At 37.1% G+C, this 24,227-nt stretch overlaps 1 protein-coding gene across 2 annotated transcripts; it reads right to left on the minus strand.

Annotated features, from left to right (window-relative positions):
• Positions 1-525: 525 nt before the first annotated feature.
• Positions 526-12,450, minus strand: LOC107023328 (protein RDM16-like). 2 transcript variants are annotated; one of them, XM_015223986.2, is made up of 6 exons: positions 11,917-12,450; positions 3,868-4,152; positions 3,216-3,653; positions 2,935-3,129; positions 2,575-2,735; positions 526-2,049 (listed from the first exon to the last, which is right to left on the minus strand). In XM_015223986.2, exons 1-6 carry the CDS (start codon positions 12,424-12,426, stop codon positions 1,158-1,160), a joined length of 2,481 nt encoding a protein of 826 aa, XP_015079472.1. In that variant the 5' UTR covers positions 12,427-12,450; the 3' UTR covers positions 526-1,157. The 2 variants fall into 2 exon arrangements, with proteins under 2 accessions (XP_015079472.1, XP_027773535.1); XM_027917734.1 differs by lacking the exon at positions 11,917-12,450 and having other exon boundaries at positions 3,868-3,986; positions 4,069-4,152.
• Positions 12,451-24,227: the final 11,777 nt, after the last annotated feature.

Consider the following 24,227-nt stretch of genomic DNA (forward strand, 5'->3'; position numbering starts at 1 on the left):
CCCTCAATTATCTAAAGCCAATTTGTTGCTTATTTACGATATTAACCTTGAATAATGTTATGAATCTAATGATCATTGAATCATGCAAGAACAACACAGTGTAATCTTATAAATAGAATCCAAAAAGAGTGATGTGCATGTAACTTTATCCTTACATGCAGTTCTAGCAGCTATACTAGGCATATGGCACATGAATCACAAATACCAGGTATATATTTAAATCTTTTTCCTTGAAAGGCACCCTTTGGTAGGTAGAAAACGTTTCTACAATTTTCTTTGTCTTCAGAAAAAAGAATATGAAAAATGACTTCCCTAATAGAAATAGAAAGAACAAGTTGCACGAGTGGTCCAAATTGAATAGTGTCTTCCCCACCGTTCACGCTTCATCTTCACTATTTTCTCAAATATACATTATCCTGCCCCGTTAGTAAAATAATCATAGAGTGAAACATTTAAGGAAGAGATGTAGGAAAATTTGCACAAGTTCTCTGACAATAAAACTGTTAAATTTCTCAAGGAGAATGGTAAAGAACTTCAAAGATAAGTAATATAGACATTAAAGTACTTAGCCTCTAGCCATTTATATAATGGCATTTTAGGAACTTAAAGCTATTGTTTGCCAATTGATACAAGCAAATGCACCAACAGTTATTACATCTAATAAGTAATATTCGAACAAACAGACACAACTCATTGCATCAGAACAAAGAGGAGGACAGACATCTATAGCAACCATAAAGCTTCAAGCACACAGTGATACCAACTAACACCCTTAATGCAGCAACCGCCTAGTCAGTCACCAGATGCTGATATTGTTAAGCACTAGACTAGCTCAGCTCGGAAAAAAAGTGGTTTTTACACATTGATCAAAAACAAAAGGTGTACCTTGAACTACGAGTAGTAACTACTAATAACAAGTAGAATCTACTCAAAATAGAGAAAGATGCCGATCACGGTTCCACAACCATCTCTGCCTTGGACAGCAAAGTTTAAGAGTATCAAGTGCCTCCTTTGAGAACATGAATTACAAGTATCCTTGAAGTTTTCACTTTTCTTCTCCTTCAACATCATAACACAATCGGACCACTCCAATTGCAATAGAACATCATAAGACTAGAAAACCAGGTTTAGCAGAGACAGCAGGACATTCAAATAAATTAAAATTCGTCATCTTTAAAGTTAACAGCAAGATCCCAATAATGGGGAACCCCAGCATCAGCAAAAACTTTACGAGCAGCAGCCTCTGTCCTGCAGTCATAAACAAAAAACCTATGGAAGCTTGATTTAGCAACACTCCCTTGCCAGACCAACACACACTTGTTGAGAGGCTTATCTTCATCTTCACCTTCACCTTCACCTTCATCATCTTCTTTCTTACCAGCAGCTGCCCAATCAATTCTTCTAAGCATAAGTTTCCCATATCGCTTGATTGATTTTTTCCCACCTTCAACAACAACAACACTAATACCTCCTGAGATCACTGCACACCCAGTCAAACGATTCTCCTGAGCGTTAACATCCACCTTGAAGCGCGTTTGTGGGTGAGAGAGGTCATTAATTTTGTATACTGAAACAATAGTCCCCGGTGCGATATTTGAGTCATCAAAAAGTTTCCTCTCTTTCTTCTCTCGACGCTCATCAGGAGTAAGCTTACGAGCAATATTCCTGTCTACATGAGCCTGCTCACGCTCAGCAGCCGCACTTCTGATCTCCATTTCAAGCTTTGTAGGATCCTGTGTGGCTTCTGAGCCAAGAACTTTCATTAGATTGCTCATTTTAACTTTCGGCTTTGGTGGTTCCACCAGGCCTTGTCGTATCATTTCTTGTCTTTCTTTCTCTCTGGCCAATCTTCGCTGAGTTCGAAGTTTCTTTTGCTCCTTTTTGGTTAGTTTCAATGGTTGGGGAGGAGGTGGAGCTGGTTCAGCAGGTGGCTCAATAGGGCGAGGATGTTCAACATATATGGTGATCTTTTCAATCTTCAACTGTTCGTTCATTACGTTACCATCAACAACATCACCATAAGTACCAGATCGTAACAGAGGAGCATCCCTGGCAGGTCAAGGCAAGAAAAAAGGGCAAGCACAAAAGAAACAGTCAATTCAAGTTATTTTCAGACTATTACAAGACAAATGAAACCCTAATCTCTAGTCAATATTTCATTATTTTTCAGCTCCAGAAATTTACAACAAGTTTAGCATAGGTAACAAAAAGAACAAACCAAAGAGGCTTGCAACATCACAAGAATATTACAATCCACATTACAGGTATTCATGCAAAGAGTTCTGCAGAAAGATATAGCCAGCGGAAGGTGGAGCAATTTCATGTGGATAGGTTGCATAATGCATGTTCTTTCTTTATTTCGTATCTTGGTGAAGCATAGATATAGACAGATCACAGAAGCACATTGGGATCTACCACCTACCAAGATGCTCTCATTTTACAGTTAACATCAAGACCACCAGTTCAAGCTCCCGGGCCACACTGTGGCCCCAACAATGAGAACTCAGGAGACATACAAAAGTTTACTAGAAAGCAAAACAATATTGACATTGAAAAACATTTAGATCAACTTACCACCACTCAACGTCAGGAATAGGTTCCTTCTGTTTTTCCTTGGCTATAACCCTTTCAGATACCTCAATGAGATTCGGATTTATGTCAGGCTCTGCTTTAGCCTTGGTCAACTGTGCTTGCTTTGCCTTTAGCTCTTTAGCTCGTGCTTCACCAAATTGGCTCTGAAGACAAATGTTGCAACATGGTTAAAACTAGTATAGGAAGCAACAAGAACAGAGAAGGAGTACTGAAGAAAACAAAAAACAGCAGCAGCAACCACAAAAGAGGGCAGAGCCCACTGCAGGAAGCATCTTGTGTAGGACCCGAGGAAGGGACGTACCCCAATAGCCGCAGAAACCATAACAGGGAAAAGTTAAATACCTTTAACTTGATTATCTCTGCATCTCTGGACCATTTGCCTTCCTCCACAAACTGAAAAGTCATTTTCTTGGGCCTCAAAATTTTGTTCTTGTCAATTCCCATGCCTGGATCATAATGCGGATTTTTCTCAGGATCAACCTCAAGTTCAGGTTTGAGAATTTGAAATGCTTCTTGTTTCTTTTTATTGATGTTCACCTGCACATATACTCCAGGTTACACACATAAATTCAAACAAAATATAAAATATGAGAATGGACAACAAGAACAGAAATGAGCCATACCTTAAGGGTGCTAGATGGCTTAAGCATATTGACAATATTTCCCTGCTCATCGATTTCCCTACCAAGGGCATCCAATCGAAGAACAGGGGCTTTTGCAGGCTTCGGCTGAAGGGTAACCTCTGGTGGCATTTGCCCCGGAAACATGTTTATGAGGGGAGCAAATTCTGGGTCCTGTCGGAATCCCATCTTAGCAGCAAGCTCCTGTGCACGCTTTACTGCTTCATATTTTTGAGCTGTGAGCCCCTTAAGATGAGGCAAACCACTGGATGGTGGACTGGATGCACTTGGTGCTGAACCAGGAGTTAGCAATACCCCTGCATCTGAAGATGCAACTGGAGTAGGAAAAATCCCTGCATTAGCCGAAGGTTGAAGGCTCTCCTTGGGTCCCACCTGTGGAAGTCCCTCTCTAGTAAAGTTGGGACCCTTGTTCTTGTTTAACTACATGATAAAAATGAGCACAGTTACAAAGACTATGATATGTTTATAGCAAAGTGAAAACACTAATCTTCCGTTTATATCCTTTTGCTCTCCCACACCCCCAAAACCGTCCCCGGGAAAGGGAACCAGGATCGGGAGCGAAAGAGATCCAACAACCAAAAAAAAAAAAACCGCGTGCAAAACAGATATGTGCTAGATATTTGTAGCAACTTACTGCAGGTATCTTCTTGGCCTTTTGAGTCCACTCCTTTTGCATTTGTAAAGCTCTCTTTGCTTTTGCTAAAGCATCAAGGGATAAGCTCCCACTCTTGCCAGCACCGGAAACTGTCCCATCTGTACTAGATTTCCCATGAATCTGATGAGATCCGTTAATATTAACTCCCTTATTTTCATTTGTGGTAGAAAGCAAAGATACCTTGGTAGCTGGAGAATCACCATGAGCCAAGTAGTTACCAGGCAAAGTCCTTGATGTCACATTGTATGATCCCATTGTCTCACCCTGATAATCAGCAAATAAATCCCAGAGAGCACCCAAGTGTCATAAACAGTGGAATGAACGTGTACTCATCTCAAGATACAAAAAAAAAAAATATGAACAGCACTTCTCAATCAGAAGGAAAAAACACAAAACAGCAAAGATATGGGCAAGTCAAATATGCTATCCAGATCTTCCAAGGTAGAAGACTCGGTCCCGAGCAGAGCACTACAATAATTCCATGTGACAATATGACAAGAATTTTCTCGACTGAATCTCTAAATCAGAAGTGAACCTTTAAAACAATGGTGTTTTTGAGAGCGCAAAGCACAAAAAGAGACTAGGCCTGGCCAAAATAAACCTTGCACAAACACAATGTATATAATCACAATTTTAAAACCGAAAAGCAGATGGCAAAAAGTTCATCCACGTGACAAGCAAATCAAAACATAAATGGATCATCATCCTACTCTTCTAGAAGATTGTCAAAACCAATAAGCTGTAGCAACTTTTGCCCTTCCTATGTCCTTCAACTGTAAATGTTCTCAACTACACTTCCTCCGCAACCCCAAGTGAAATTAGAATCTTCACCAAATACTTCTTCACCTTCATGCTTTTCAAGGACTTCACTTAACCATTCATTAGTCTCATCAATATTGTCAAAAACAAATCTAATCCTTTGTAACAGCGCATCAATGTTTTATTGTATCTAACAACACGATCACTGAGACACTTTAGGGTTGTGGCAAGTAATTATGTAGCATCCCAATTCCTAACCCCTTGTTTTGAATAATCACATCATGTTCCTTGATTTAGCTCCCCCTTGGTTCAAATATGGTTTTTGTACTTGTTGGGGTTGGTTTCTGTTTGGCACCCAAAGTGCTCGGGTGAGTTTAGGGCAAGAAATTACACTTCAACATGTTGCAGATTTTATTTGTCTAGTGCAACCACAATTGCAGAAATGGCCTCGCAATTGCGACACTACAATTACGGATTCAGTCATACAATTGCAAATTGCAATTGCGGAAATAGCCATGCAATTGCAAGGCCAGCCAGACTGTAGCATGACGCATTGCGAGCTAGCCATCAGAATTGCATAAATGGTTGTGACATAAAAGGGGTTGTTTCCGAAACTTTTGACTTCCAACAAAATTTTGGACGACCTAGGCTACAAATTGGAGGACAGTCCAACTTGGAATCCATATACAAAACTAGCTTCACTAGATTTTTTCATCAAAACTATGAAATAGAACGTCGAAATTGGAAGATTTGGGTCCAAGCCCTAGAAACATCTAATTGAGAATTTTACATTAATATGAAGTCAGATTAGAAATCTTATTTAATATTAGGACTTTTAGGGTTATGGAAACCCCGAAACGTAATTTATTTCAGACTTCAACCACAAATCTCGAGGTTGTCTTTTTTGGGTTAACTTTGACTTTGGCCTAATCTAGAAATATGGAATTGACATTAATGGATCAGACCACAATCCCCTTATACGTTCAAATTCATGCCACAACTCAGTTTTTCATGGTTAGTATGAGGTCCATATACGCCAGAGAAAACCCATTTGAAATCATCTACTAAATTGAACGTTCAAATCTACAGGAAAGAGAAAATCACAGCTTCAAAATCAACACATTTCCAGGCTCTTTTGTCCCACGTAACTAGAATCCCCCCCCCCTGGTGCCAAGTGCTTTGAGTTCTGCCCAATCAATCCACCTATTCCCCCAAACCTGCCTGATCAGTGAAATGTTCCATTCCTCTATTTTACTCTCCTGGTAACATATGATGTTTATCCCCCATTTGTGAATAAGATATTTCAAAGTGCTTCTCTCATCATTATTGTTGAGACCCTGCACATTCCAGATAAGAAGCTTTACTCCCATCTTGAGTGAGCATTTTTGAGATCTGCCCATTTCCTTCTTTCTGTTTTTTCAACAATCAAAAAGAAAAACAGTGTGCAAAACAGAAATGGAGTCGCTGAATTGGAGCCTATATCTATAAAAATGCCAAAGAATGCTCTTCATCTTTTTTCTTAGAAACAAGTTTCGACTTTACTTTTTTCTTCCATTCAGGTCCTCTGTTTAAATGCTGAGGCAACAACTTCTGCGCTGATTTGAAAATTCAATTAGCTACTAAACTTTCATGTTCATAATTAGATTTTTAAGAGGTAATTTCTAATTAAGAATCATTTTGATAAATAATATTTGAATTAATTCAAAACTAGAAGTTACTACCTACTATTTAGAAAGTAATTAAATTATGCTTAGACAATTAAAGGATCAACATAATAACTTAGACCAATAAAATAGTTCTTTTTATAATGATTATAAAGGGCTGGCAGTAGCCGCAGGGATTCGAACCTGCGCCCACATCTTGTTGTGTCAAGGGTGTCTAAACTATAATATTTAACTGTTTAGGGTATGTTAGACCTGCTATTTATACGGTCTATAGCTGCAGGAAGAAGGGTGAAAATAAGGCCTAAATGTATCTGTTTTATTTATTAATTATTATGTGTGTGTATTTTTAGTAGTTACCGAGCAGTTTAGGAAGTTATTTTGTAGTAAGTAGTACTAGGAAGAAGAAAAGACACTCAGTCTTTTGGGTAGGTTTTTCTCTGGCAGATTTGGAGGTTAAGGTTCCTCGAAATACCTCGGTTGTTAGGACTATTGTCTAGTTGATATTTGTAAGACTTATTCTCTTTGTTGGCGTTAGTAGATTACAGTTTAATTGTTGTTCCTATTTCTGTATTGCATTTGAAAGTTTACAGATTTGTTGTTAGGAGAGTCTGGGTCCAATTTTGGCATCAGAGCCTTTATTGTTTCAACCAGAATGGAGGGGAGGATTGAGGGAGTAGAGAAGACAATGGACGAAATACAATAAAAGATTAAGTATGTGAGTATCTGGGGCAGTTACGAGATTGGATGCAAAAAAAAAAAAAAAAGATAAATATGATGCTGAAATTCTTCAACATATGAAAGAAAAATCAGTGGTCCAGGCAGATCCAATTAAAGACACATATGTGATGGCAGAGAACATCAACAATCGCAGAGGTGATGAATTCCGCGAAGTTCAGCCACAATATTGTGATGAAACACGTCCTAAAAGACTGGAACTGCCCTTATTTTCTTATTTTCTGGTGATAATCCATATGGATGGCTTAACAGAGCAGATCGCTATTTTCATTTCAATGGAATTGATGACAAGGATAAATTGGAGGCTGTTGTTGTTTGCCTTGAGGGTAGAGCCCTAAATTGGTTTCAATGGTGAGAAACAAGAACGCCGATTGCCAAATGTGATGTGTTTCGAGTAGCCATACTCCAACGATTCACTCCGTCACAGTTAGGGAACTTATATGAGGTTTTGATAGGATTACAACAACCTGGAAGTGTGGCCCAATATAGAGAAGATTTTGAATTGCTTTCAGCACCTTTGAAAGATGTCGATGATGCAGTTTTGATGGGGATTTTCATCAATGGATTGAGAGGGGAGATCAAGGCAAAATTGTGTCTTAGCAAGATGGAAAATCTAACCCAAATTTTGGACCAAAGTCGGCGTAATGAAGAAAAGAATTGAGCTCTCAGCCAAGCCCACTTGCCTAGACTTATGCCTACACTTCCTAGGGGTTCAACATATTTTCCCATGACTGAAAATAGCAGAACAAGAAGTGCTACAAGTCCCATGTACATGTAGCCACAACACCTTATCATTCTGCTCGTACAACAGTTACAACAGAACCACGACATTTTCAAGCGCAAAAGTGAGGCGAACTCGTGCAGTCAAGATCTGAAACTTCCGCAAGGCATGGAGTAGCTTACAAAAGACTATCTGATGCAGAGTATCTGGATAAATTAAGAAGAGGACTTTGTTTTCACTGCTATGAAAGGTATGGCCCCAATCACATATGCAATTCAAAATAGTTAAATCTGCCTATTGCAGAGGACAGTGAAGAGGGATCCATAGAAGAATACTCAAATGAAATAATAAATACAAGGATAGATCATTTAAACGTTCAAGAACCAGAGTCTCAGAAGTTAATGGAATTGTCTTTGTATTCTATTTTTGGATTTACCTCATAAGAAGCCTTCGAAGGTATGGGGAACCATATTAGGAAAGAAGGTTAAAGTGTTGATTGATAGTAGAGCATCAACGGATTTTATCTCTCATACAGTGGCCGAAGAACTAGGATTAAAGCAAACAGAAACTAAGTCGTTTGTGGTGGAAGTAAGGAACGGCCAGCAAGTAAAATGTAAGGGAAGCTGCAAAAAGCTGGAATTGTGATTGAAAAATTGTGCATCACATGGATTATTTCCTTTTTAATTTAGGAAATTTCGACATAGTGTTAAGATTAAAGTGGTTAGAGACTTTGGGGGATATTCAAGCAAATTTCAAAACATTGATGCCGAAATCTGAAATGGGAGTTTTGGTTGGGGGGGAGGAAACACAAGTTGTTCAAGGAGGTCCCTCTTTGTCCACATTAGTGGCTTCACTCAAAACTTTGTTTAAAGCCTTGCAAACAGATGGAGAAGGGCACTATGTTGACTTGAATGAGTTATCAACAAGGGAAGAACAAGAGAATTTGGATTTGCAGCAATTGCTATACGAATTTGGAACTTTACTTGAGGAACTGAAAGTGCTGCCACCTAGGAGTCATGATCATGCTATCCGACATAACAAGGGATCTAATCCACCTAATACTCGTCCGTATAGTTATCACCATTACCAGAAAAATGAGATTGAGCAAATTGTACAGGAAATGCTTGTAGTTGGTATCATTCAACCAAGTACAAGTCCATTCTCCAGTCCAGTGTTGCTCGTTCATAAAAAAAATAGGAGTAGCCAATTTTGTGTAAATTATCGAGCCCTTAATAAGATTACAGTTCCTAATAAATTTCCAGTTCCTGCAATCGACGAATTACTAGATGAGCTTAGGGTGCCACTGTCTTTTCGAAATTGGATCTAAGATTATGGAACCATCAAATACAGTTGTCAGGCAGATGTAGCAAAGACAACTTTTCGTACACATGAAAGCCATTATGAGTTTTTGGTCATGCCATTTGGCTTATCAAATGTTTTATCTACTTTTCAAGCCTTGATGAACGAAACATTTCGGTCTTACTTACGTATGTTTGTATTGGTCTTTTTTTATGACATATTAGTTTATTCTGCAGATTTTCCTACTCACTTGGGTCATTTGCGGCAGGTGCTACAAGTTCTAAAATTTCATAACTTGGTTGTCAATAGAAAATAGTGGCATTTTGGACGGCAACTACTAGAGTATTTGGGACAAATTATTTCAGCAAGTGTAGTCTCAGCGAATCCCGCTAAAATAACAAGTACGGTAAATTGGCCAAGTACCAAAGATGTTAAGGGTTTGCAGGGTTTTTTAGGATTCACTGGTTACTATAGGAAGTTTGTTTAGGACTATGGTAAAACAGTCCATCCAGTCACACAATTGCTCAAGAAAGATGGTTCTCATTGGAATAAAGAAGCTCAATTAGCTTTTGATTCTCTTAAAGAAACTATTGTCAGTTTGCCGGTTTTAGCACTACCAGATTTTTAAAAAGTATTTGTGGTAGAAACAATTGCTTCAGGATTAGGAATTGAAGTTGTTCTAATTGCAAGGACATCTAATCGCTTATCTAATCGAGGACTTTCTATTCGAGCTCAATCAAAATCAGTATATGAGAGGGAGTTAATGGCCATTGTTTTTGTTGTACAAAAATGGCGTCATTACTTGATGGGCTTTATACAAACAGGTCAACGATGTATCCAATTCCTCATGGGCCAACATACTATGTTAGAGGAGCAACAAAACTGGATCACCAAGTTGATGGGATTTTATTTTGAGATTCAATATCGCCCAGGTTGTGGAAATAAAGTCATTGATCATTTGTCCCGTCAATTTCATTTCATGGCTTTTTCTGTTCTACGCAGCACTACCTTAGATGATCTTTCCACATAAACCCAAAGGGAATTTCACTCCTCACCTACTGCTGGACACTCAGGATTTTCCCGAACATACAAGCGCATTTCAGAAGTGTTGGAATCAAAAGGGATGTATAAAACTGTGGCTAGTTGTGGAGTTTGCAAGTAGAACAAGTATGAAGCCTTAGTTCCGCAGGCTTGCTGCAAGCATTAAATATTCCTACTCAAGCTTGGAACGATATTTCTATGGATTTCATCAACAGGTTACCAAAAGTAATGGTGCATGATACTATAATTGTTGTGATAGACCATTTTACTAAATATAGTCATTTTCTCCTCTTGTCTCATCAATATAAAGCAAAGAGTGTTGCTGCACTATTAGTTCGTGAGATTGTACATTTGCATGGTTTTCCCAAATCAATTGTGTCTGATCGAGATCGAGTTTTTGTCAGCCAATTTTGGCAAGAACTGTTCAAGTTGTAGGTTATCACCCTCAAATAGATGGCCAAACTGAGGTTTGTCAATCACTCCTTGGAGACGTATTTACATTGTTTTGCGGAGACACATCCAAAACAATGGCCAAGATGGATTCCTTTGGCTAAATTTTGGTTCAATACCACTTACCATGGTTCCACCAAGATGACACCTTTTAGGAGCTTTATATGGGCGAGATCCTCCCTCCTTATTGTGTTTCACTGATGAAATTTTTGGTGTAGAAGAGGTCAATCAACAGCTTATTGCTTGCAACACTATCTTAGATGAACTCAAAGCTAATGTGACCCATGCTAAAGCTCAAATGAAAGTTTATGCTGATGCTAAGCGTCGTAAAGTTGTCTTTCATCTTGGTGTTTATCTTCGTGTGCAACCTTTCAAGCTTCGCTCACTTGCTAAAAAGGTTAATCAAAAGTTAAGTCCTCATTACGATGGGCCATATACTATCTTGAATAAAATTGGTGAAGTTGCCTATCGCCTTGATTTACCCCTTCATTCACGGGTCCATCAAGTTTTTCATGTTCCTTGGCTTAAGCGTGCAGTAAAGGATTCTACTCCAACTCAGCAGCTCCCTCCTTTCTTATCTGAAGAGCTTAAAATGCAAGTGCAACCTGAAAGTGTACTAGATTGTCGTACACTCTTGAATGGCTCCCAAGAGGTGTTAATTAAGTGGAAGGACTTACCAGACTTTGAGACACCTCTTTGAGACACCTGGGAATCCTATGCAATCATTGATGCACAGTTTCCTCAATTTCACTTTGAGGACAAGGTGAAACTCTACATGTACCTGTTTTATTTATTAATTATTATGTGTATGTATTTCTAGTAGTTACCTAGCAAGTTACCGAGCATTTTAGGTAGTTATTTTGTAATAAATAGTACTAAGAAGAAGAAAAGACAGTCAGTTTCTTGGGTAGGATTTTCTCCGGCAGATTTGGAAGTTAAGGTTTCTCGAAATACCTTGGTTGTCAGGACTATTCTCTATTTGCTATTTGTAAGACATTCTGTTTGTTGGTATTAGAAAATTACAGTTCAAGTGTTGTTCCTATTGCTGTATTGCATTTGAAAGTTTACAGATTTGTTTTTAGGGGAGTCTGGGTTCCTAACAGGGTAGCATTTTAGCATTTTATTTATATAAAATGTATAATTTTCCAGCGAAGGGTGTTACTAGTGAACCATGGTTTGAATATCTAAGGTGAAAAGGCTAGGAAATATTATTCTTTCCTCATCTGCCTGAGCCGTAGTGGACATATTAGGGAATAGAATACAGTTACTGGAGCAAGTACCATGAGGTGAGCACCACAGTTGTATATGAAAAAACAAAATAAGTTTAAAATGATGAATAATATGCATTAGGTAACACACCTTAGCAATGGAACCAACAGCCTGATCCTGGACATTATCAGTTGGCTCTTTCTTAGAAGTTGGCATTTGCAATCCACCTCCCCCACTTTCTTCATCAACTTCAACATCCTCCTCCTCCTTTGCTTTACCCTCAAACCTCCTTTTCTCTCTTCTCTCCTCATCCTTATCCCTCCAATCTCCATCATCATCTCTCCGCTTATCCCTACCATTGTCGTCCTCGGTCCTCCTCTTGTCAGAAACTCTAGGTCTCTTCTCATCCGCATTGTTTCTATCAACACTTTCTGCTCGGTCTTTCCTCTTATGCGAATGTTTTTTCTCCAGTGATTCCTCCTTCCTATCATGATAATGAGATCTTTCTCGGCTTCCCTCTCTCTCAGATCGGTGATGTCCGTCTTCCGATCGATGCTTGGAACGATGGTGATGATGACGGTGGTCATCTTCATAGTGCTTATCCTTGGAACTGCGGTGTTTGTCTCTGTAATCCCTGCTCGATTTCTCTTTCTCAGCCATATCTATGAGATATTTGATACGATTAGGGCACACACAGAGACTTTATATTACCTTATGATCCGCCGGGTCGGGTTTTAAGAATCCACATTTCCTTTTGTCATCTCCAATCCATTTCTAATTTATTATTTATTTTTTATATTTAAAGAGTAAAATAGAAAATAATTCAACTTCAATCATATTAGAAAGTTGAATAATAGTTTTCTGAATTTGTAGAATTATTATTCACACGCTCTATTTCACTTTTTAATATTTTATAATTATTTTCATTACTTTCTAATTAATGTATTATTTTACATATAATTTTATTAATTAAATAACATATACTCATAATCTTTTTAAATGTTAAATAATATTTTTAAAAATATATTATTTAATGTATTCTACTTTAATATCAAATTAATCATATTTTTAAAAAAAATCTATTTTTTTATTAATAATAAAACTTTGTTTTATTATTAACTTTCATTGTAATGAATATACAAAATTAGAATGATAAAATGAAAATTTTAATTTAAATACAGATAACAATACAATGCATAACATAATAATTTAAATACAAGATAAAATACAATACACAATATAATAATTAATTTGAAATAGAAAAAATCTTGTCGAAAAGATATTGAACGTGCATTCGGAGTATTGCAATTATTGTAGGACCGTCACGTTTTAGGAGAAAGAAAGTGTTCCATGATATATTGACTATATGTATTATACTGCTCAATGTGATAATTGAGAATGAATATGATCTTTATGCACCAATTCAAGATGTCATAGAGGCTCCAACAACAAAAATGGTGGTAGATGAAATCTCTGGTTTGAATATATTTTAGCTAGACATAAAAAAAATTAAGGACAAAAATGTCCATTTAAAACTCCGTAAGTCATTAAGGAAAAAAGGACAAATATGTCCCCGAACTATGGTAAATGATACGCGTATACTCCTCATTATACTATTAGGACATCAATATCCCTACCGACCAAATTGTGGAGAGTTTATACCCTTTATACTAACAAATGTCAACCGACCCGGTATTTAATAAATTTCTACCCAAAATTTAAAAAATCTTCCTGATTAATTAAAAATCCACCAAATAAAAAATATCCACACTCGAATTACAGAAAGATTTCACTGTAATTTTCGATTGTCTTCTCATACTTGAACCTTGCTCTTTGACGAAAAATAATTACAACAAGCCGACCTAGATACCTACACGCTGGCTTCCATGTCGCTACTCTTGGCAGTTGAAAACTCCATCCATAAGCAACATATCACAACTTCAAATTCGTGAAACCTAGTCATTGATCCTTAGTGATCTGACCTTGAATAATTTGATGACTCCTTATAAATCTCAAAACAAAAGATGCTCTCTTGAACCATCAAGGATGAATTTCACAATTTTTCAACATGAATCGACAACATAAATAAAGAGTAAATCAAAGAAGTGAAACAAATTGAACAATTCAAAAAGCCTGGAAATGAATAAAAATAATTCACTTTCCAGAATATTTACTTTAATGATGTGTAAATTGAAGCTATCAATGAAAGTTTACAAAGAAACAACCTATGATTCTCATATGAAAATTTTCAAATGGCTTACCACAGAGAACACAAGTTCTCATAAGGTTCACCAGAACAAAAGTTAAACCATCCAAATAAGAGATTCATAAAGAACAATTGAAAAAGCAGCGAAGACTTAAACTAAATCTACAGAATACAGGAACAAACACCTATTAAAATCACCAAAATTGTCGTGTTATTTATCGACGGGGATGGGTATGTCAATGGCTACCATGATTGACCAGATATTAGTGAATGTAATCGCTCATGCTAACAAGGTGCAAGTTGAAGCAGATTTGGATGACGACGACGGCTAAGCTCAAACTGGAGAACTATTGTTGGAAGGGAAAAAAATTAATTTGTGAAAGAATTGAGGGTTTAAGTTATGTGGGTAATGGGTGGGCTAGATTATGGGTAGATGGATGGGTTTTATTTATTTGTGGGTAAAAATTAAATTGATTTTTGATAGACCGTTTAGATAATGACACGTGGCCCTCCGGTTGTCACAAGGGTAAAAACAACCCAAAAGATTGACGATAAGGATATGAATAACCTTAAAGTATAAAGAAGGGTATTGACATACTATTTATGATAATTTGGGGATATATTTGTCTTTTTCCCATGCATTAATAGAGCATTTATGAGAGCAACGTAATAATTTCGAAAATTGAGTGTTTATGTAATTGTATTTCATTTTTATTTGAATTTGTCCATTAATTTATATATTATATAATATTTTCTTGCAATTTATGACATTTAAAAATTTAGAATAAAATATAATTTTATACTAAATAAAAAAATTAAAAAAATAAAATGTATCACATAAGAATTATATAAAGTAATTACTGAGAAAAAGAAAAAAATAATTTACATTATGAAATAAGAAAATAAGAATGAAATATAATTAATAATATAATATTGAGGAGAGAAAAAAAGATTCGTTTTTAGAAAGTAAAATAGAGAACTGGGTTGGGGTTGATTATTTGAAAAAATAGATAACTCTACATTTGAAGAGTAAAATAGAGTGTAGGATTGGAGATGTACTAACACCTATATATGTATAGAAAAAAAATTAAATATATTTTTTACCCATATAAAATTAGGTTATAAATATATTTTATACATCTTTACTTGTAAAATATCTTTTTAAGAAAATAAAAGCTTTGAGACTTTTTTCTCGGGGCCTCAATTTTACTATAAACAAAAATCAAGTGTCATATTTCATATCCGATTCTAATGCAATAGACATTTGATGTTAATGAACTACATTGAAAGCACTTTATAAAGATAATATGAATAATTTCATAGGTCTCCCCTCATGTTTGACTTAATAACACCTTTTTGATATTACGTTCACCTTTCTTATTTTGAATTTTACGCAAAAATTTTAATATATTTATTAAAAGAATAATCTTTAAATAATTAAATTACAATGAATATAAAGTTAATTCTCTAGACATGAAAATATTCTTTATTTTTTTCTACAATAATATGTTGTTCTTTTTCTACTCATTTGTTGTTGCTCTCTTCAATCTTCTTATCATCTTCGTTTTTCTCTTTAATAGTAACAATCTTTTGCTGAATGTTTTCTTTCAAGAAGAAGAAATCTAAGTTGGAATTCTTGTTTATAATATATGTTTTATAAATTTCATACCTTTGCTTATAGGTATTCGGCATTTTGTTTGATTGATGTTGATGAAGTATATTGGTCAAAAGCAATAAGGCTTCTATGGGTTTTCACATAGAGATGATTATTTTATTTTATTTTATTGAATATAATTTTTAATTTGTATTAAGATATTTTATTTAAAAATAATTATTTAACGATGACTCGTGATCTCCACTCGTTGATTCAAACCCAAACTCTCTTCTTTATTTAAAGGATAAAAATATGAATTTTTTTATCAAACTAATCAAAATTAGCAACTTATTTATGAAAAATGACTATAGTTTCAAAATATTACAAAAAAAAGCAATATGTTTTTTTTATAACAAACACTTTCGCTCTCCCCCCCCCCCTCTCTCTAAGAAGAAATACATTCAAATTTTATTATGTATCAATTGTATTCAGTCAAATTTAGGTGAGAGTTTTGTATTTTATTTCAAAATTATATTGAAAAACTCGAAAAACTGTATTTTTATATTTTTTGTATCAATTGTATATTTATTCATACGAATACAAAATGCATTCATCTTCCCTGTCAAATGCATTTGTATTCAATTAAAGAGAGGATGAATATATTTTTATTTTGAATATAATAAATACAAAATAAATACAAAATCGAATGCAAAATAAATACAAAATACAATTTGAATACAACTTATACAAAACAAATGTTGCTTCAATTGCACATATACAAGTATATGCGATCACACAAGTAATATAGTGGCTCTAAAAGAGCCGAATTATCAAACACAAAGGACTTATCAATTAGCTATTTCACTAAAATATACTAGCTTATTATTTATTCAAGCGTATCAAAAGGGTTTAGTTTATATTTAAATACTAAGAATGCAAGAATGAAATAATAAAATTACTTACAATGGTTGGAAAATTTCAGGACTGCAACATGCTTAAGGTTTTATGTATCACATCTCATGTAATTAATTAACTACGATTATCAAATTACTGATTTACAGGTTGATTTTATGATCATGATCTCCCGACCTCTAATCGCCTACTCCAATTGACTGTCTGACTAAATCATGAGCGAGGATAGACAAACTCAATTGGCGAGCATTTATATTTCATCCTGTTTAGTAACAAAGCTCGGTGTTCGTTTGGGTGTCAATCCTAAATACGAGTCTGAACAACTAATATGCAAGAGAGATCGAGCCTTTTGTATTCTTTGGTCTATCAACCTCTTTGTTTCCCAAGTACAAGAATAGACAATATGTTTATCTCTATGGTGATCAAACATGAAATACTAAAACAAGAATACAAAAACAAGTTAAGCGATAACAACCATTAATTCAAACAATCGATGTTCAACAATTATTCGTAGTCGCAGCGCCATTACAAAGGTCTTTAGCTACTAATGTCTAAGATAAGAAGAAGAAAAAACAAACCTTAAAAAGTATTACAGCTACAAAATATGATAAAGAAGTTCCTCCCCACAGAATATCCCTAGGATCCTATTTATAGAGTTTAGAAAAAATAATTCCACTTCTAGTCTAATTAGGAATGGTAAATAAACTAAAATTTGTCTAAAAAGTCGGGGTTGGCAAGGGGTAATGCGCCCCCATAGCACCAGGTTGTGCCAAAAACATGCCCAAACTTGGCTCCAGTAGTTTAGGCCCTTACCGCGGTCCAAGACTACTCTAGGTGTGTTTTTCTTCACACTCATTTTCCCTCGCTCCCGCCGCCCCCTATTTAGCTTATATTCCTTCAAGAACCCTTGCATACGCTTGTAGGTTAGTGTGCATTTACTGTAGTTCTAAGTCAAAACACAATCATTCTCATCAAGAATGTCCTCGAAACATAAGGTACATGAGGGTAAATCGTAGTAAATGGTCATATAAATACACTGATGATCAATTAATACAAAATACAATGCAAAATAAATAAAAAATATAATCCCCACTCCTCCATCTCTCCATATAGCTCGCCTCTCTCATCCCTCTCTCGATTCACTCGCCTCTTTCCTCTTAATATGTATTCATTTTGATATAAATCAATTTGTATTTGTATTCTTTTTATCCAAAATTAGAGAAAAAATACACTCTCTCCTTTCTCTCTTAAACCTCACTCGCCTGTCTCTTCCCTCCTCCTCTCCTAACATTTTTGTATTATTCATAATTAAGAAAACTATAATTACATAGTCCTATTTAATGCTAAATGTTTACTACTTTGATAAATTTTCCTAAAAATATTCCTCTGAGACTTTTGATTATCACAAAGATAATCACATTAATATTTTTCAATTTCATTGTTGTCAAAATAATTAGAAAAATTGTCCGATTTCACATTTTCTAATTTTTAATTTAATGCTATATATTTCACATACCAATTAAGAGTTACTGGCAATTTGATCAAAAAGTGGGTTAGATTATTTTTCATAAATTCAAAACGTGGCGAACATTCTAGGATTTGTTTCTTTTTCTTTTAATTATACTTTTTGAACAAGAAATTTACAAAGTAAATAATTATTTTAAAATAAAACATACTATTAATATGGGTGAATTAGTCATATTATAATTATTTTTTATCAATACAAATTGATTAAAAGAATTATTACAAAATAATCAAAACAAGGAAGATAATCATAATATAACAAATCATAAGCGAGGTCAATGTTATGGAGTCAAATCAAATGAACTCATGGGGATCCCCCTATACTTTTGAAACATAAAACTAAGAAGGATTCATACCAGTAAAATCTCAAACTCAACTAGATGTTGTTTGATATACCGTGGTTTCACGGTATTTTTAATGCTTTTTCCTTAAGTTTAGTGTGTCCAAAAGCCTTTTTGTACTAATTTTTATGTAAGTTTCTCTTTATTTGCAGGAAATCTGTGTAAAAGATGAATGCGGAGGTTTTTGAGCAAGAAATACAGAAAAGTACCACCTACGGAGCTTGTGATAGTTCGTCGTGCCCGTGACGGTCCGTAGGTGGCATCGTAGTGCATCTGCTGAAGGAAGATGGAGAAGTCTGACCAAGTGTGGGGTTACGGAGTGCGTGACGGACCGTTGTATCCATGACGGTCCATCCTGCTGGTTCGTCATGAAGATCAGAGAAGTAGTCCCAGTACCCAAATTCCAAGAGTTCAAGTGTTATGGAACGGATACCCCCGACGGACCGTTGTGCCTGTGACGATCCGTCATACCTGCCGTCGAGGGTAATGAATAGAGCAGCAGAAGAAATCGCATAAGTATGGGACGACGGAGTCCATGACGGCCCGTCGTGACCACGACGATCAGTCGCGAGGTCCGTCGACCCAGCCGCGTTTTGACAGATTTCTGTCAAATAGATTCCTTATTTAATTAGGTTTTTATTTTATATAAATAGTTCAAAAAACCTCGTTTTTGGGGTTAGACTCTTGGTTATTTGAGCTTCTTTTGTGGATTAGACTTGGTGATTATTGTTACACTTTTGGAGAATCTTTGCTCTTCAATTAATTTCAGTAATTGATTGTTGGTGACATTTGTTGATTAATCAAGTGAACTTCTGGATTTTATTCTTTCTCATTGAAGTAAGTGCATAAATTCTTATATTACATATTTCAATATTGTGATTATGACTATGGGTACCTAAACTCCATAACTAGGGTTGTGGGAACCATAGGTGAATAATGAGGTAAAACCTAACTAAAATAACAATTCTAGAATAGTGTCTTGCATGTATTGATAATTCTTTCGCTTAGAAGTCTTTTTAACGGATGGCCAACGTTAGAACTCGCCTTAATGCTACTTGCCGGATCAAGGAGGTAGATAATAAGAAAAGAATTATCAACATAGATTTAGTGTATACTATCTAATAGGCTAGTATTGATTGGTACGAGGTAATAACTTAGTCAAATATCGAATACGATGCTTAATATGAGGTAAAGGTAAGGGTTAGTATAGCAACACACGTAGCTGGACCAAGGTGCGGAGTGAAATTTTCTAGATGCCGGACCAAGGATTTAGAAATACATAACTTATCACTTGGCATGCAAGATACTAGGAAAGAATTGTTATAGTTAGAATTATCAAGTTATGAACCTGTGGGGAACACGTAAATCCTAGTTACTTTTATTAATTGATTAAACTCCATCATTTGAAGCTGTTAGTGTCTCCTTTAATTTAGCTAGTTATTTTCATTCATTTAGAAGTAAAAAACCCCCCTTTTTATTGTCTTTGCTTTCCAAGGAAATAATTGACTAAATAGCAGTAACAATAGATTGAAGTTAAGTCTGAACTATTTTCCTCGTGGGAACGTTCCCAACCTCATTAGTTGGGTTCTTTATTTGATACGACCGCTTTACTTCTTATTTGAGAAGTAAGTTTGAGTGTATCAAATTTTGGCGCCGCTGCCGGGGAAAGTAGCTTTTGGATTAACTTAAACTTATTACTATAATTTAGTCAATGTTTTCTTGATTTTACTTTGTTTTATTTTTTTTGATCTTTGAAGAACTATCTTCCTTTTATGCCAAATACACGGAGAGGAAGAGAACCCTTGTTTCCCGACGATCACGAATTAGAGCGTACACTACGCAACATGAATTGAAACTTGGGTATTAATGATGATGATCCAAACCAGAACATCCCAGCTCCGGTTAATGTTCATGGTCAGTTGTTACCCGATTCTCCGGTGAGAACCAACAGAGGGGACAGAACCCCGCTCCACGTCCCAAAGTATACTATAGAGGCTATGACAATATAGCAGACTCCGATGGGCCGCTTGTCTTGCCCCTCTACCACAAGGCCACACCTTTGTGGTAACTAGTAGCCTGATGCAAATGCTAACTGCCAGAGGTTTGTTTTTAGGGCTACCTTCTGAGGATCCACATGCCCATATAGCTAAGGTAAGGGCAGTGTGTAAAAGTTGTGTGGGAAGGCCTGATTTGGATCTAGATGTAATAGGGCTCAGAGTGTTTCCTCTCTCACTGACGGGAGAGGCTTCTATTTGGTTCACTGAGCTCCCTTACAACTCATTTTTCACTTGGAACCAACTAAGGGACGTTTTCTTAGCACGCTACTACCCGGTCTCCAAGAAACTAAACCACAAAGATAGAGTGAACAACTTTGTGGCACTACCAGGAGAGTCAGTTAGTAGTTATTGGGATAGATTCACCTCGTTTTTGAGAAGCATCCCCAATCACCGCATAGATGATGAGTCACTGAAAGAATACTTCTATCGGGGACAGAATGATAATAATAAAGCGGTGTTGGATACTATAGCGGGTGGTTCTTATGGGGAGTGTCCTTATGCTGAGATTGCTGCGAAGTTAGAGAAAATCTCCCGGAACAATAAAGCTTGGAGCACTAGGAAGTTAGATACTGGGAGAAACACCTTCGCAGTGCAATCCACTCACAACCCAGCCACAGATGAGATCCGCGAAGAGATGTCTCAGATGAGAACTGAGCTTGGGTTGGTATTAAAACATGTCACTGGGGGTGCAGAAAAGATAAATGCAGTTAACTAATTGTCTAAACCACCACCACCAAATGATGAATGCTATTATGCGGAGGATTCCTATGCAGTAAATGAGCAGACGGGGGGTTTCCAACCGAGTACCCAAGGCTCAAATTAGGATAATTGGCGCCAAGGTCAAGGGAACCAAGGTCGGATCTATGGTAACTATAACCGTGAGGGTCATTATATCCGAGATAGAAACTACAACCACGACAATAACTTCAACAGGGGTAAATAAGGTAACAGAAATGATAGGAATGGGCCCTATGTCCCTCCTTAAAATCGTGAAGTTACTCCTATGGATGGTGGAGATAGTATGGCGCGAGTTGAGGATATGTTGCACAAAATGATGAGGAGGTTCGATGCTAATGCTGAGCACATTAAAGAGTTAAGGAGTGATTTAGCGGGTATTGGACAGAAAGTCGATACACATGCAATATCGATTAAACAGATCGAGTTGCAAATGGCCCAATTATCTGCGACTGTGAACACACGGCAACCTGGCACTCTTCCTAGCAACACTGTCCAAAATCTGAAAAATGATGCACACTGTATGGCAATCACTACTCGTGGTGGTAAGCAAACCATTGACCCACCTATGCTGTCTAATGAGGAAAAGGTGAGAAAGGATAATGATAAGGTGGTAGAGGGTAGTGGTGAAGCAGAAGATAGCACTGGAAAAGATGCAGAAGTCCCTATAATAGTAATTCTTATGCCTAGACCACCCCCCTTTCCTCAGAGATTAGTGAAAAAGACCGAGGATGGTAAATATCGCGTTTTATAACAATGTTGAAGGAACTTTCAATTTCCCTTTGGTAGAAGCTCTAAAACAAATGCCTGGTTATGCCAAGTTTATGAAAGATCTGGTTACAAAGAAAAGATCGCTCACTTTCGAGGATGATGATAGAATGCAGCATTGTAGTGCTATTGCTACAAGATCTCTCGTACAAAAGAAAGAAGATCCGGGTGCGTTCACTATTCCTTGTACAGTCGGGTCATTACATTTTGCGAAAGCATTATGTGATCTGGGGGCAAGCATAAATCTCATTCCCCTCTCGATTTACAAGAAGTTGGATTTGGGTGACCCAAAGCCCACTGCGATGCGGCTACTGATGGCTGATCGAACAGTGAAAAGGCCTATAGGGATACTCCACGATGTGCTAGTAAAAGTGGAGTCGTTCATATTTCCGGCAGATTTTATTATTCTTGATTGTGAATTTGATTTTGAAGTGCCAATTATTCTAGGGAGGCCATTCCTTGCTACGGGTAGAGCCTTAGTTGATATGGAAAAGGGGTAGATAAATTTCGGTTGAACAATGAAAAAGCGACCTTCAACATTTGTAGGTCCATGAGGCAGAGTGGTGAGCTCCAATCGGTATCTTCTATATCCTACAAAGAAAAGATGAAGAAGGATAATGACCTAAAAAGTGAAAAACGAGAGTTTATGGTTGGGGATTTGGTGCTTTTAGACAGTTCTAGGTTGCGGTGGCTTCCGGGCAAGTTCAAGTCCAAACGGACTGGCCCTTACTTGATTACCCAAGTATTTCCTCATGGAGCAGTTGAATTAGAAACCAAGGAGGGAGTGCGGTTTAAGGTGAATGGAGAATGAATAAAACTCTATTTTGGGCATACTGCATCGGTGAATGAAGTGGTAGAGGCATACCATCTTGATGAAGGCTGAGTAATCAAGTGTCCTCAGTCGTGCCGCGACGTTAAATCAGGCGCTTGTTGGGAGGCAACCCAATACTTATAGTTTTTTCTTTTTAGTAATGGTAGCATTTTCTGCTAATGGGTTTTAAATTTGCATGCAAATCACCAGGAAATGCTGCAGAAAATCACTCTGCAGCAGTCACTGACGGATACATCGACGGCCCGTCACGACCGCGACGGACCGTCGTATGAATCCGTCGTGCCAGGTACGTCTTTCTGTTATTTTAAAAACTAGGGCACGCGCGACGGAACCAATGACGGACCGTCACAACAGCGATGGACCATCGTCGGGGACTCATCGCGTCATTAATGAAGCGTACCTGACCCGACCCGGCTGGAGGTTTTAAAAATTCTTAACATTTAAAAACCCCACCCCTTCATTTCACCCATTTACTTCCCTCTTCCTCCCATTTCCCTCCCTTTTCAACTTCCACTTTCGTACCTTTCTTTCTTTCAACCGATCATTTTCCCAAATTCCCCAATTTCTAATATCCACTCTCTACTAGTCGGAGTCTGCTGCTGTGGTTCTTTACTTGATCACCAAGTACCTTCCTCGCTTGTTTTTCTCAAATTCTCAGGTATGTGTCTTTGATTTCTACCCATTTACATTGTATTTTTGTTTATCAATTAGTACTAGCCTATTTCTTATTGATGGGTTCATTCTTTAATACATATTCTGTCTGACCTAGGTTGAGAATCTTCAAAATTGCCTTGTTAAAACTCTAAAAATAGGTGCTTTGGCATTGCTAGTTTACTAGGTATTTGGGTTAGACAAATGTAGGTTAAAACACTAACAATTCCATTTGGGTCATAGGGGATGAATGGGGCATCCCCAGTTCTGTCACTGAATGACAGAACGAGACCCCAATGACGGACCATCTACCCACGACGGACCGTCATTGGGTCCATTCCAACATCCCTAACACCGCAGTGTACAATTTTCTCCAAGTGTCCACCAACGGACACATGCGACAGACCGTCATTCCCATGACGGTCCGTCCTGCACATACCGTCATGATGGTCAGAGACCCTATTCCTAAGGGTCTCTTACTTTTTCTAAGTGTCCTCCAACGGACACATGCGATGGACCGTCATTCCCACGACGGTCCGTCCTGCACATACCGTCATGATGGTCAGAGACCCTATTCCTAAGGGTCTCTTACTTTTTCTAAGTGTCCTCCAACGGACATCTACGCCGGATCGTCATACCCTCGACGGTCCGTCCTGCATAACCGTTATGATGGTCAGAGACCTCTCTCCTAATGGTCTCCATACTTTTTCCAATTATCCTCTGACGGACACCTACGACAGATCGTCATACCCTAGACGGTCGGTCCTGCATTACCGTCATGACTGTCAGAGACCCCTCTCCTAAGGGTCCTCATTTTTTTCCTAAGTGTGCCACGACGGAC

This window comes from Solanum pennellii, chromosome 6, assembly GCF_001406875.1.
Source record: "Solanum pennellii chromosome 6, SPENNV200".
NCBI lineage: Eukaryota > Viridiplantae > Streptophyta > Magnoliopsida > Solanales > Solanaceae > Solanum > Solanum pennellii.